Genomic DNA, 14,589 nt, shown 5'->3' with positions numbered 1-14,589 from the left:
AGTGTCCCTGAGGAGGAGGGCTGGGTTGCTGCTTAATGATTCAGAGACGTGAGCTGGCTCTCTGAGCAGAGGGAGGTATTGCCGCTAGCTCCTGGGCAGATGGGGTCTGTTGTGCCTTTCAGCTTGGGGAGGGAGAGTCGGGCCTGGGATAAGGAGGGCCTGACTTGAGGACTGGCCAAGAGTATTGTGTGATAGACCACTTGTCTTCAGCGGAGGATGGGCAGCACATGTTCCTGCACCCCGTGAATGTGCGCTGCCTCGTGCGGGAGTATGGCAGCTTGGAACAGAGCCCTGAGAAGATCTCAGCCACGGTGGTGGAGATTGCTGGGTATTCCATGTCTGAGGTAAGGGCCTGCGTTGCGAGGTGGAGGGGCAGGAAGCGGCATTAACCTAGTCTCTTTGTGGTGGGCCTCGCTGAACCAAGTTCACAAACTTTCAAGGTCTTTAGTCTTGAAAGGTTTTAAGTCTTTTTGTTAGTGATGGTGCCTGTGAATTTTTAAAAAGTTAAATGACCCTCCCCCACTGTGCCGGGGTTCTGTTAGGTCACTCACTACTGCTCCCTGTATCACAGGTTCATTTATTGTGGTTTGGGAATAGAGATGTCTCCTACTTTCAGAGATGAATTTGTTTTTGTTTCTCCTTATTGCTTGGGAGAAAATGGCAAGAAAACAAAGTCCTTGGAGGCTTTAAGGTAGCTTACACAAGCTCGTTATGAATTTTTGGTTTAGCAGCTACCTATGAATTAGTGTCTGATAATTTACGTATGTGAATATTTGCTTTTTGAGAGTTACAGTTGTATTGATCACAAATTTGTTAAAAGCCTTAAATTTAGAGATTTTTTAAGTACTGTGAACTTTCCATCAAACATGCAGAAAAAGAATTAAAAGAAAATTAAATTAATGACCTTCATTTTTTATTATTTTAGGCCAAGCTTTGCTCAGTAGGGAAACCTGCTTTATCTGCCTTCCCAGTTATCATTAATTCAGTCAGTGGTTCCCCAGTTATCATTAATTCAGTCAGTGGTTCCCAGATTTTTTCCAGTAAATAACTCTTACCTTCCTTATTCTCCCCTGGTTGTTGTGGACCCCCAGAAAAGCTGAAACAGCTGATCAGCTTTAGGTCATTCATTACCAGCCTCGATTCATTCATTGCAGCACAAACCAAAAAACTACTTTTGGTTGCTTATTCTACCTTACGGTAGGTTAATTGACAATTTCTGTTCAGCTTTTCAAAAGCTGATAACTTGAGCACTAACTCTTTGAGCCCCATTGCCATCTGAGAGGGTGTGGTGTACTGCCTGATATCTGGGGTGGGAACCTCTGCTCTTAGAGTTAGGCCTGGTCTTAGTTGAGCATCGGTCCCTTTTCCCTTGTAGGATGTGCGACAGCGTCATAGATACCTCTCTCACTTGCCGCTCACCTGCGAGTTCAGCATCTGTGAACTGGCTCTGCAGCCTCCTCTGGTCTCTAAGGAAACCCTAGAGATATTCTCAGGTGAGAATGCCCCCTACTTTGCTTCCCTTTTTAGTGGAGTTTAGGGATTTTTGTGACTAGAAACCCACAAGAGGAAGTAAGGAGCTTTTGTCATGAGTCTCAGAACCTCCTCATGCGCTCCATCCGTTCATCCAATCCAGCTGGGCCCACTCGTGTGCCCTTAGCTACTAGCCAAGTGGGAGGAGTTAATGGCCAGGTTGTCCTGCATCTGCCTCCTCACAACCTCACCAACCCGCAGATGATATTGAGAAGAGGAAGCGGCAGCGCCAGAAGAAGGCCCGGGAGGAACGTCGCCGAGAGCGCCGGATTGAGATGGAGGAGAACAAGAAGCAGGGCAAGTGTAAGTTCAAGAACTCTAATCTCAATGATGAGCACAACTGTGTATCATTGTACAGAGATCCCGTGCCTGGGCCCAGGGGCCAGACTGTTTAGGTCGTATGTCAGGTCTGCCACTTGCTTTCTTCAGCTCTTAAATGTGAGTTGTGAGAGTACCTCCTTACTTGTAGGCTTACATGAGAATTAACGAGTTGATGGTCAAAGTGCATAGCACATAGTAAGTTCATCCTTGGCATAGTGGGTGAAAAAACCCTGGGTGGGCGTGGGAAGGGAATTGGAGATCTGCTGCATGTTGGGGATAACTGGCCCTGTGCTCTCTGGATACATTGTTGGCCTCACCTTTGACTCTGGAGACATCTATACGTAGCAAGTCTACCAGGAGAGTCTGAAATAGTAGAGACCTATTGACAAACTAGGAAATAGGTGCAGGAAATTAGATTTGAGCTCCTTAATACCAGTAAGTAGAATCTTTTGATCTGGTTCTTAAACATAAGCTTCACTGAACCAAGGATTGTGTGACATAAGGGTCTAGTTAACCTGAAAACAAGGAATTGAGTCCTTGGCTAGGGAAAGGACTTAACTACTTTGACTCCATGTGGTATGGTAAACATAAATTTTACTTCTTCAACTGGGATAAGTGTATAGCTGGCATACCAGTGTTATGTAGCTGTTTAAAGCACAAGTCCTGAATAGTTGAGAAAAGTGATGTTTCAGGAACAAAGGCTTTTTTGTTTTAATTTTTTATTATGGAAATATTCAAACACAAGTATACAGAGTATTATAATTAACCCCCAGGTTTATCACCTAGCTTCAACCAAGAAGAGTTAGAGCAAGGCTTTTATACTAAAACAAAGACATAAAGTGACAGTTACTATAAATTTGGGTTTTAAAGCTCTGTCTCCATCATTCAGACCCCTGGGGGATTCATATTGACTGTCCACAACTGTTGGAAAAGATTTGAGGGATTCTGTATGTGGGCCTACCATTCTCGTCTTTGCTTTGCAGACCCAGAAGTCCACATTCCCTTAGAGAATCTACAGCAGTTTCCTGCCTTCAATTCCTATACCTGCTCCTCTGATTCTGCTTTGGGTCCTACCAGCACCGAGGGCCATGGGGCTCTCTCCCTTTCTTCTCTTAGCAGAAGTCCAGGTTCCCAAGCAGGTAAATAGAGTTGGGATTTAAAGAATCAAGTTGACCACCAGCCACAGACCTTAAGCAAAGCCCTAGTGTCTGAATTTACAACTGTGATCTTGGCATGGTGGGGGTCTTTATGGGACTAACCTTACTTGGGTAGTTAATAGATTCCTGAGATCCATCAAATTGCTACCATTTGATTCACTTTTCCATTGGCTGTACCGACTTAGCTTCTAAAAACCTCAGGCAGCTCATACAGCAGGATGGTTAAACCTAGATTCTTCTCTACAACCCAACTGTTTTATTTCTAGTTTCTACCTTAAAGATACTCCCCCTGTTTGTGTGAACATCTTTATTTATGTCATCTTATTTATGATACGGAGAGAAAACAGCCTAAAGTATACTGGTAGGGAAATGGCTAAATTACAGCATTTTTACTATGAAATTCTTTACACCTACTGAAAAAGGAAATAACTCTCTTCCTGAACTAATAGATAGACCTTTAAGATAAAAGGAAGTTGTAGAACAAGACAAAACATGACACCATTTTTGGGTTAAAAAAGCCACACAAAGCATTTCAATATGGGTTTATATGTCTAAATGTATAGAAAAATACTGGGATGATTGTGTTCCAGACCGGTAACAGTGTTCCACTCTAGGGAGTAAGGTCAGGATTGAGAGGCCTTCAGCCTTTTTTTTTTTTTTTTTTTTTAGCATCTTTATTGGTGTATAATTGCTTTACAATGTTGTGTTAGTCTCTGCTGTATAACAAAGTGAATCAGCTATATGCATACGTATATCCCCATATCCCCTCCCTCTTGCATCTCCCTCCCACCCTCCCTATCTCACCCCTCTAGTTGGTCACAAAGCACCGAGCTGATCTCCCTGTGCTATGCAGCTGCTTCCCACCAGCTGTTTTTTTTTTAATTTATTTATTATTTTTGGCTGTGTTGGGTCTTCGTTTCTGTGCGAGGGCTTTCTCTAGTTGCGGCGAGCAGGGGCCACTCTTTATCGCGGTGCGCGGGCCTCTCACTACTGCGGCCTCTCGTTGTGGAGCACAGGCTCCAGACGCGCAGGCTCAGTAGTTGTGGCTCACGGGCCTAGTTGCTCTGTGGCATGTGGGATCTTCCCAGACCAGGGTTCGAACCCGTGTCCCCTGCATTGGCAGGCAGATTCTCAACCACTGCGCCACCAGGGAAGCCCCCCACTAGCTGTTTTACATTTGGTAGTGTATATGTGTCCATGCCACTCTCTCACTTTGTCCCAGCTTACCCTTCCCCCTCCCCCTGTCCTCAGGTCCATTCTCTACATCTGCGTCTTTATTTCACTCCTGCCCCTAGGTTCATCAGAACCATTTTATTATTTAGATTCCATATGTACGTGTTAGCATGCGGTATTTGTTTTTCTGACTTACTTCACGCTGTATGACAGACTCTAGGTCCATCCACCTCACTACAAATAACTCAATTTCGTTCCATTTTATGTCTGAGTAATACTGCATTGTATATATGTGCCACATCTTTATCATTCACCTGTCGATGGACACTTAGGTTGCTTCCATGTCCTGGCTATTGTAAATAGTGCTGCAGTGAACATTGTGGTACATGACTCTCTTTGAATTATGGTTTTCTCAGGGTATAGGCCTTTAGCCTTTTAAAAATGTTTTTCCTTATATATAGAATGTGTTAATGTGTCATGAAATTAAACAAGGAGTTACTGTAATTTCAGAGAGCTGTCTTTTCTGATCTTCATCTTCCTGGCAGATAGTTTTTGATACTTAAAATTTATTTTTGTCAGGCATTTTCAATGAAAAGTCCAAGATCAGAATATTTAAAACTCTTGGTGACCCCTGTGATCATATGCCCATCACTTGGCAGATTTAGGAGCCTGAGACCAAGGCAGGGACTTGGTTAGTGGCAAGGACTGGGACTAGAATCTGGGTCTTGAGGGCTGCACAACACTTAAGCTCTTCATAATGAGAAGAGAGCTACTAAAGGAACTACTAAAGCTACTAGAGGAACATGGCAAAACGCTGACTACATCATCTGTGATAACAAGATTGCATTTTCACATACTAGCTTTTCTGAAGTTATTTGGGCTTTAATGTATTCAGGCAAGAGCAGTTGGATGGTCCTAGGAATAAAAGTACCACAGAGCCCTGGCTGACCATGGCAGGGCCTGCTGCTGGGAGAGTGAATAGGCCTCTCCCTCCCAGCAGTGATCAGGGCAGTGGGTAGACTGATCTGTGGGAAATGTTGAACCCTAGGTCAGAAAGGATGGAAAAGACTAATTTCCCTAGGGAGTATCAGGGAAAAGCTTGCATCTTGCTGGATTTTGCTGCTGTATGTGTTTTGGATTCTAACAATATTCCCAGGTCATAGACTTCTTTTGGCGGGAACATAAAGGCTGACGTGATTACATTTTATATCTTTTCTTGGAGCTTTCTCATCCATATAAAACCATTCTCTGACAGTCCGATACCTAGGCCTTGAGAACTGGCTGATGTGGAGAGGATTTTTCTTACCGTGGGAATAGATTTTGCTGTGCCTTCTAGTGTTCCTGTAACCATGAAACTTCTCTATGCTGACCACTCATGTGAACAATAGGCCGTGTTCTTGGTTTTATAAGCATATGGCAGAGTTGAAAGAGGACCACAGTTAGCTTTCTGAGGCAGGGTTGGTAATTATCCAGACCCGATTCTGGGTTTGTTTCTTCTCTCTTATTAACAGGACACTAACTCTTTGGAACTTGACTTGTATAATCAGGTCTCTGGTTCCCTTTCAGACTTCCTGCTGACCCCTCTGTCACCCACGGCCAGTCAGGGCAGTTCTTCATTCTGCGTTGGGAGTCTGGAAGAAGACTCTCCTTTCCCTTCCTTTGCCCAGGTAAACCCGTTGCTTTTGAAGCAGCCCAAGGGTATTTAACATGAACTCTGATGCTTGTTCTTTCTGGAAATCCCTCTGTTGGAGATGGGGAGACTTACAGGCTAATGTTGCACTGACTCTAATAACCATGGAAGGCTTTTTAAAGACAGAAGGTCATGGAGTTAGTATCAGATATTACCATAGACTTACCAAGGAAAGTGGCTAAGAGTAGTTGAAGAATCAGGAGTTTTAATTACTTAACACGTCAGTAGATACTTTTATACTGAGCACTGTTCTAGGGGCTGGGGATATGTCAGTCAATTTTAACTGGTCCCTGGTTCTAGGACCTCTGATTCAGTGGTATCTGTTACATATAATAAACCATTCTTCTTCACTTTGGGAAAGGGAAAGTTGTCTTGATTATCCTGTAAGTAGCCAAATCAGCTTTCTTGAGGAGTTGGGTTGGAGGCAACACTAGGCTAGTGAGATTTGATGTCAGATCAGTATTAATCTTTAAAACAAGCAAAACACTCAGCATTCCTGTATTCAGATAACTGAGGAAGATGGACAGACAGCTTGACAAGTAGCCTTGTAGGAGGTTATTGTTCACTTCTTTGGGGCTAGTTTGGAATCGTTAGCTTAACAGTTCTTTAGAGCAGTTAGTTGATCTGGGTATTTCTCACGGACAGATGGCAGTCTGTGCTGAGGAGTAAGCAGGAATTGAACTTTGGTGAGGAGAGTCTTTGAAGTCAAGGAGGATGAAATAATTGAGAGCAATCCTGAGAATGAACTGCTAGGTTTCAGAGGTTATAAGCAAGTGGCTCCTAGGAGTTAGGTCAATGCCTAAGTTGTTTTTTTAGCTAGGTTTTACTGCCATTGCTTTTTTCAACTTTATAGTTTGAAAAACTTCAAACTTAAAGAGTTGAAAGAATAGTATAATGAACATTCATACCCTTCACCCAGATTTACCAGTTGTTACTATTTTGCTTGCTTTTCTCTCTCTCTCTTTTTTTTTTTTTTTTTTTTTGCTATGTTGAAAGTAAGTTACAGACCTCATGAATGACACTTGACAACTAAATACTTGGGACATACATGCCCCCAAAATGACATTCTCCTGTATAACTACAATTACCATTATCACATCAAAGACAGCTGATTTAATACTATCTAAGATGGCACATATCTTTATTTTCCCATTTGTTTCAGTGTCCTGTATTGTTTTCAGTCATATTTAATCAAAGGCTATTCATTGCATTTAGGTTTTCAAGTCTCTTTAGTGTCCTTTGATCCATAACGGTTCCTCTGGCTTCTGTTTTTTTGTTTTTTACCTGTGACAGGGATATTTTTGAAGCATCAAGACCAGTTGTTCTATAGATTATCCTATAGTTGAGATTTTTCTGATTGTTTCTTCATGAGTGGACTCAGGTTAAACATTTAAACATTTTTGTCAAGATTAAAATATAGGTGATATATTTTAATGACCTTGGAAGAGTAAGATGATTCAGCTGTCGTACTCTTGGACCCCAGACTCCCAGGGACCAAGGGAGCAGATCATCAAAGTGTGGTACATGATGAAGTTTATCAGTGAAATCAGCATCTGCCAGTTGAACTCATCTTGCACAGCATGCAAGCCCCACTTTGGTAAACATTTAGGACAGGCATTCCTACTTGTATCTTCTTGGGGTTGTCTTTTGGTAAAATTCACCCTGCTTTGAGTGGCATGGTATGTGTGGCAGCTGGGATGCATAGTGGCCCTCAGCACTTACAAAGCTGGTCTTGGCCAAGTGGGATGAAAAATTTCCTCACTCGGGCAAGAGGAATTGTTCTGATTTTACTGTACTTGCAGGAATATGGTTTATGGCTGGATCTAAAAGTTAATAGTTAAGGAACTATTGGAAAAGCAAAGACCACAAGGTAACGAGGGCTGTGGGAGCAGTTTCGAGATAAAGTTAAATTGATTGTTGTGGCCTTAAGTAACTGAGGTTTGATAGCCAGGTGGTTTGTTTTAAAATTGGAAGGTCCTGTACACTCCTTATTCTAAGAGGTTGATGTTTTTAGGAGTCTCCAGAAGAGTAGGAAAATTTGTCAGAAGCAGGCAATGACACAGAGTCAGGATTCCCAACTTCAGAATCTGAGTATGAATCTCTTGTGCCTTCTTTGCAATATGCTTTACCTGTTTCCTAAGGAACAACTGGTTTCCCACCTTGTGAGTTTCATTGCCAGTTCCATTGGTCAGGATATAGAGGACATGACCAAAACAGTGTTAAGGAGAGAAGTATCTAGAAAATCTTTTTCCCAGAGGGGTAGTTGGTTCTTTGTCTCCCGTACCAGTCGGTGTCAAGGTAGGAGTCTGGAGAAGAAATGGCGTCAGTTACTTAAATTCTTTCCTCCCCTTTCCCACTTTGGCAGATGCTGAGAATTGGAAAAGCAAAAGCAGATGTGTGGCCCAAAACTGCTCCAAAGAAAGGTGAGAACAGCCCTCTGGTAAAGGGGAAATTTGGCCCCTTTCAGAAGGTAGAAGGCTCTAGTGTTGTTTCTACAATTTTAACACTGGTGTTTTTTAGGTGAAAACAGCTTAGGTCCTCCTGCCCCTGTGGACAGCGATGGGGAGAGTGATAACTCAGACCGTGTTCCTGTGCCCAGTTTCCAGAATTCCTTCAGCCAAGCTATTGAAGCAGCCTTCATGAAACTGGACACGCCAGCTACTTCAGATCCCCTCTCTGGTAAAGGCACAGAAGTGGGGTGCTCAGCTCAGGGCTGTCATTCCCTCCTGGATCTAGTGGCAGACATCACTAATCAGTTGCATTTTTCCCTCTGAGCCTCAGGGCTCACATTCTAGTGTCAACTAACATTCCATTTGGTACGTTAGCACCTTTTTGCACCCCAGATTAGTTCTTTTGAGGCCTTGGTGTGAAATTCTGAGGACCTTTTTTTTTTTTAACCTTCTAATACACAGTGGTGGAGGGTGGCTAATAGATGGAGGAGGTCAGGCTTGAAGCACACCCCCGCTCTGTGGTGTTCATGAACTAGATAAGAACAACACTGGCATTTATGCGCGCTTCCTGTGTGCCTGGCGTTGTGCTAATTTTATTCTCCCAATACCATATTAAATGGGTATAACTCACATTACAGACGAGGAGCTGGGCTGGGGACCGTAAGTGATGTACCTGAAGACAAACACCAGAGTGTGCAAGGACTGGTATTTGAATCCAGGTCTAATTCCAGAGCCTGCACTCCTAGCTGCCTGTGACTATCATTAATGAAAACTGGCCAGGGGCAAGGCGATGGCATTCTAAGCTAAGCTGTTTCTGTTTTCTGTTTAGAAGAGAAAGGAGGAAAGAAAAGAAAAAAACAGAAACAGAAGCTCCTGTTCAGCACCTCAGTCGTCCACACCAAGTGACACTACTGGCCCGGCTACCTTCTCCATCTGGTTTTCTTTTTTCTGCGCTTTTGTTTTGCTGCTGTAATTTTTAAGTATTTCAGTTTGAACAGATTAGCTCTGGGGGGAGGGGGTTTCCACAATGTGAGGGGGAACCAAGAAAATTTTAAATACAGTGTATTTTCCAGCTTCCTGTCTTCACACCAAAATAAAGTATTGACACTCACAAGAGATCTCTTCCTGCCATGGTTTTTAGTTTGTTGCCAGGTTAGTCTTTTTGACCCATGTGTAGTTAGTTTTTCTCAACCCGAACTAAGTTTGAGTCCCTTGGAGCAGCCCAAACCAGTGTTAGTGTTACAGCATTGCTCTGCTGTGACATCTTGTGTCTGGGCACCATGCTTTCAGCACACCTAATAGTTGAATCTTTTCTGTCTGTTCAGTTCTCCTCTTGTTATCTTTAAGAAACAGAGGGATGGGAATAATATGGATTTAGGACACCCAGCTTAAATTGCAGTTTTTCTTCTGACAAATAACCATGCTGTGGTGTCAGACCCAGGTTGCACTGGCATGTGTGATGGAGGGTTTTGCCTCTTGAACGTGGCTTCTGTTTGGCAAGGAAAGCTGTAACTGTCATTGACGAAGGAGGCCTGGGGACTTGGCAACCTTTGGATCAAGCTTGTTTCAAGTGACAGTGGCCTGAGTTATAGGAACAGAGGAGCCTGGCACACCCGGAGGAAGAGCAGGACAGGTTTAAAAGCGGTGGGCTTGCCCACTGCCTCCGTTGCCTGGAGCAGTCTTATGCCTTGGTTTCAGCTGAAGTTGACTGATGTGAACTATTTTGCTGCTTAGTAAAGTACCTCTAGGTGTAATAGACGATGAAGGCCAATAGTTGGAATAAATCACCTGCATAAGCGTTGTGAGCATTCTGGTTTCTTTAAGATGATTTCAGGTCAGCTTTTTAAATTTTTTTTAGTATTTATCTATTTGGTTGCACTGGGTCTTAGTTGTGGCTGGCGGGCTCCTTAGTTGTGGCATGTGAACTCTTAGTTGCAGCATGCATGTGGGATCTAGTTCCCTGACCAGGGATCGAACCTGGGCCCTCTGCATTGGGAGCACTGAGGCTTACCCCTTGCACCACCAGGGAAGTCGCTAGACATATACTTTTTTTTTTTTTTTCTTTTTTTTTTTATGGTACATGGGACTCTCACTGTTGTGGCCCCTCCAGTTGTGGAGCACAGGCTCCGGATGCACAGGCTCAGCGGCCATGGCTCACGGGCCCAGCCCCTCCACGGCATGTGGGATCTTCCCGGACCAGGGCACAAACCCGTGTCCCCTGCATCGGCAGGCGGACTCTCAACCACTGCGCCACCAGGGAAGACCTATACTTCTTAATAGATTAATGGCTACTATGAGCTTGAGCAATTCGAGTAATGTCTTTCCTAGTGTCAGGCCTAAAGGGTTCTTGAGCTGCGTTTAACTCTAACCTCCCATTCTTAAAAGGAAGAGATCCTGGGTCAGGAACTCTTCTGGGTGGATAAGGGGCATGTGAAGCAAAAAATCACAAATCTTTGTTAAATATTTAAGGGACTTTGAGTGATGTCCATTTCATTAAGGAGAAAATAGGTCCTAGAAATGTCTTTCATAGGTAGCAGATCAAAACTGATCATAGTCTCTTGTCCCTCCTAATTCCTGTGAGTGCACTGTCTCACCTGCCTTCAGGTACCAGGCAGGTAAAAGGCAATGGGGAAGGGTGGAACTGTGGAAAACTACCAGAAGTTGGCAGCTGCTATTTGACTTTGTAATAATGAGGTCAGGTGAGACCAGGTTTTTTCCCCACTCAAAACTGCAAGAACTGTATTTTTTGTCAGGTTACCTGGTTAAGTATTGGCAAGGAATCTGGAATTCTTAAGGTCCTGTGGGTCAGTACTGAGACCAGCTATAGATCTGTGCCAGTTTAGTTGCTGTGTCTCACTAAAACTGCTACTCTGAATAACCTGGATTACTTAGGGCCCATCCTAGGGGCAGGGGTACAAGGTTTCAAGTGGGAGGCTGTGCATCTAGTACCACATGGGGAGCCAGTTTTCCGGCCGAGGGTGGAGGGGTGAAAGAGACTAGGCCAAGCATGAACTTCACATGTGCACTAAATACTACAGAAGCCAAATACATTTATTAAATCTGCTCTCAGCCAGGCAGTTAGATACAAAGATGTCTATAACTCCAGGGGCTTCACAACCTCCAGAACCACTTAACCAGGCAATGCTGGGTAAAGGTGACTTCGATTAGTTTTAAGCAAATAAGTCCATTTTGAGCTGGTCACTTGGCCTCTGGTCAGCAGTCATCCTGTTTGAGAAGTACAGAAGATGCTGCTGCCTCCCAGAATGTCCTGTCCCAACAAGTGGGCCCTGAGGCTGGGGCACAGGGCAGTCTGTAGAGGTTCACTCCATTGCCTCAGCAGCCTCCTCACCACCACTGTCTGAAAGCTCCTCCCCGGCCGACGACTCCTCTAGTAAACAGCTTCTTGTGACAGACTTCTGGATAGCCTCTCGTTCTCCTGAAGAAAGTACAGTACGGGTGATTAAAGATGTCTTTGGGAGTGGCCTTTCATTCAGCTAGAGGAGGAGGCCAGTGACTTGCTCAGTGGGCACAGGGCTAGTGTGCCTTACCTTCATCAGTGCAGTTTTGCAACAGGATCAACAGCTGTCTCCTGTTGTACTGAATCAGGAACTTCTGACATGTTCTGATTGTACCTGGCACATGAAAGAGCTTTGTGGTCAACAGCTTGTGAAAAGTGTTTGCCTCAAGAGTCTTGCAGAGCTAGGAAAAAGTATCTTGCTCTTGGCAGGAGAGCAGGAAGACCCACCCACCACTGAAGACTGTACACTGAACTTGTTACCTATTGGAAATGAGACATATCACATGCACCCATACCTCCCACGTGTAAGGTGTTGAGAAAACACGGGTAATGGTGTCCTCTGTTCTCCAAGTATGTGATAAAGGGAAGAGCTGACCACACAAGCCGGTAGAATTCCTTCCTGCATCGAAGTAGCACTATCCCAGTATAGACATTGAGGTATCGCACTACAGCAGGAAAAAAAAAAAATCATTTGGGGAAACTCTGGATTCTCGGGAATGGGTTAAACATCTTGGGGTAATTGAGAGCCTATGCGCTAGAGATCCTTCAAGGCAGTGGCACCTGGGATGCATCAGTAAGCAAGAACTGATTTGTGAAGGAAAAAAAAATTAGGACAGACCTTCATTTACAGAAGGGAGAGAAACAACATCCAGTGCCTCGCACACCACTCAGAATTGGTGAATTCAGAATTTAAAACGGTCTTCTAATCGACTGACTAGTTACTGAGTGGGTGGGGAGCGTATAGATCCATCTTCCTCAGAAAACCTTTGCCTGAAAAGCAAGTTGCTCTGCAACTGGGCTATGCAGGTTCTTGTAGCAGCCAACTGGGTCTCACCTGATGTAGGAGAGTTGTGCCTACGTGCATTCCTTATACTGGATTCAATTTTTTGTAGATGGTAAGAGAATGAGTTTACATAGTGTGCCTGTTGAAAGGGCCTTCTACATTTACCTACACACATTCTGTACTTCACAGGCCCTTTTCAGGGTTAATTTTGACAATGTTTTTTCCATGTGATGTCAACATAACCAGTCAAATAACTTAGAACCATACACGGCTTCCCTCATTTAATTTTCACCATCCTGTTAAACTCAATACATATGTCAAATAGGTACAGGGGGTTCTTGCCCAAAGTCTCACTGCTTACTGCTCTTAGCTCTCCGCCTAACTCTGGACTCACGCAGACCTTGGGCTCGGATCCGATATTCCTAAAAAGGACGATATTTTTTTTAAATTTCTTTTGCCCCACCCCCACCCCCCTCATGTGGGATCTTAGTTCCTCCTCCTGGGATCGAACTCGCGCCCCCTGCACTGGAAGCGAGGAGGCTTAACCACTAGACCTCCAGCAAAGTCCCAGAGGATTATATCTTACATAGGACTGTGCACAGGGCTTGGCAGTTGCTGGGGTCGCTTGTGCCCCTTCTTTCTCCCTCCTCTGGCCTCTGCTCCCTCCACGTCCCGCCAGCCCCCGGTTCCCCAGCACCCTCGCACCCGCGAAGCCGATGGAGCAGGCGGCCGCGCCGAAAGTCCCGTGCACGCGGGCAATCGTGTCCCGTACCAGGCCGCCCAGCACTCGGTCCTCCAGACTCAGGCGGCAGCGGGGGTCGTCAGACACCACTTCACAGAGCAGGTACCTAAGGCGGGCGAGAGGGCGGTGAGCGCGGGGCCAGGCCGCCGGGGACTGGGCAAGGGTCTGCTTACCTGTGCTTGAACCGCACCATTGCGGCCTCCGCCTCCAGCAGCCGGATCTGCAAACCGGATGTCTGCTTTCTGGTCGGCGGCCAATGGGAAGTTGTCCTGGCAGCCACTCAGAGGGAGAGGCGGAGCTACAATGTAGGCGGAGCCCCGTGTCGGTCTCCTTCGAGCGCCGCCTCCCTCTGAGGAGCGCAGGCGGCCTGCTCAGCTCTTCGCTGATTGAGTTGTTTGGGAGCTGGATTCCAAGATTGAACACCTTGTGCTGTGATGGGTGGTTACGCCCCACGCTGGAGTTTCCACCGCTGTGTAGGACGCAGCCGCGGCATTTGGAACCTCCAGGACGTTTACCTTCTGTTAGCTTGCAACACAGTCGTGTGTGCACTTATATTTTCTCCCCAAGGTGGACGGTGGAACTTTTGAAGGCAAGACTTTGCACTCACAGGCCAGGGATTGACAAAGGGGAAATCAGACCCTTATTTTCAGATTAGAGCTCGGTTTAATTTCCCCATACAGCCAAATATGTTATTACTGCTTAGGCCTTTCAACAACCTTATGGAGTCGGGTGTATTGTCTTGTTTTTTGTTTGCAAAAACCATCCGTGGTCTTTATATTTTCTGTGTGGAACAGAAATGCACAAAGAAGCAAATAAAAATAAATTATAATCCCAGCACCGAGAGAGAATAATTTATAATGTAGTGGGTTTTCTTCCTTCATTTTCCCCCTGTGCCAGCAGTTCTCCAGTGAGGTCCAGGAAGCACTGGGTTTTTTCTGAGACTCTTTCAGGGAGTCCCCAAGATCAAATTACTTTCATAATAATACTAAGATGTTACTTGTTTCACTGTCTCAGAGTGGACAGTGAAGTTTTCCAGAGGCCATATAACAGTGCTGACATTATTGCTCTGATGGCTAAGAGAATTGTGTATTGTGTTTTAAACATTTCTCAGTTTTAACAGACATGGTAAGTATCAATATATCCCACAAAACAAAAGCTCTTTGGGATCCTCAATAATTTAATGAGTGAAAAGGGGTCCTGAAACAAAAAAAAAGTATGAGATGAG

The 14,589-nt window shown here is 44.7% G+C and overlaps 2 protein-coding genes across 3 annotated transcripts in view; one reads left to right on the top strand and one right to left on the bottom strand.

Moving 5' to 3' along the window:
- The window catches only part of RNF10 (ring finger protein 10), a 30,949-nt gene extending 21,512 nt beyond the window's left edge, over positions 1-9,437 (top strand). Inside the window, exons 10-17 of one of the 2 annotated variants that reach the window (XM_065889569.1) lie at positions 211-344; positions 1,376-1,493; positions 1,732-1,833; positions 2,835-2,990; positions 5,748-5,848; positions 8,237-8,294; positions 8,392-8,550; positions 9,151-9,437. In XM_065889569.1, coding sequence (XP_065745641.1) covers positions 211-344; positions 1,376-1,493; positions 1,732-1,833; positions 2,835-2,990; positions 5,748-5,848; positions 8,237-8,294; positions 8,392-8,550; positions 9,151-9,227 — 905 coding nt within the window. In that variant the 3' untranslated portion in view covers positions 9,228-9,437. The remainder of the gene's footprint in view (positions 1-210; positions 345-1,375; positions 1,494-1,731; positions 1,834-2,834; positions 2,991-5,747; positions 5,849-8,236; positions 8,295-8,391; positions 8,551-9,150) is intronic. The other variant, XM_065889568.1, reaches the window with a different exon arrangement.
- Positions 9,438-11,355: 1,918 nt separating this feature from the next.
- On the bottom strand, positions 11,356-13,588 carry POP5 (POP5 homolog, ribonuclease P/MRP subunit). The gene is made up of 5 exons (XM_065890440.1): positions 13,538-13,588; positions 13,328-13,470; positions 12,135-12,284; positions 11,870-11,953; positions 11,356-11,757 (listed from the first exon to the last, which is right to left on the bottom strand). Exons 1-5 carry the CDS (start codon positions 13,555-13,557, stop codon positions 11,642-11,644), a joined length of 513 nt encoding a protein of 170 aa, XP_065746512.1. The 5' UTR covers positions 13,558-13,588; the 3' UTR covers positions 11,356-11,641.
- Between the last annotated feature and the right edge of the window lie 1,001 nt (positions 13,589-14,589).

Source organism: Phocoena phocoena, chromosome 13 (assembly GCF_963924675.1).
Source record: "Phocoena phocoena chromosome 13, mPhoPho1.1, whole genome shotgun sequence".
NCBI classification, from domain to species: domain Eukaryota; kingdom Metazoa; phylum Chordata; class Mammalia; order Artiodactyla; family Phocoenidae; genus Phocoena; species Phocoena phocoena.
Note: the sequence above shows the minus strand (reverse complement) of the source record. Positions and strands in the feature narration are given on the sequence as shown.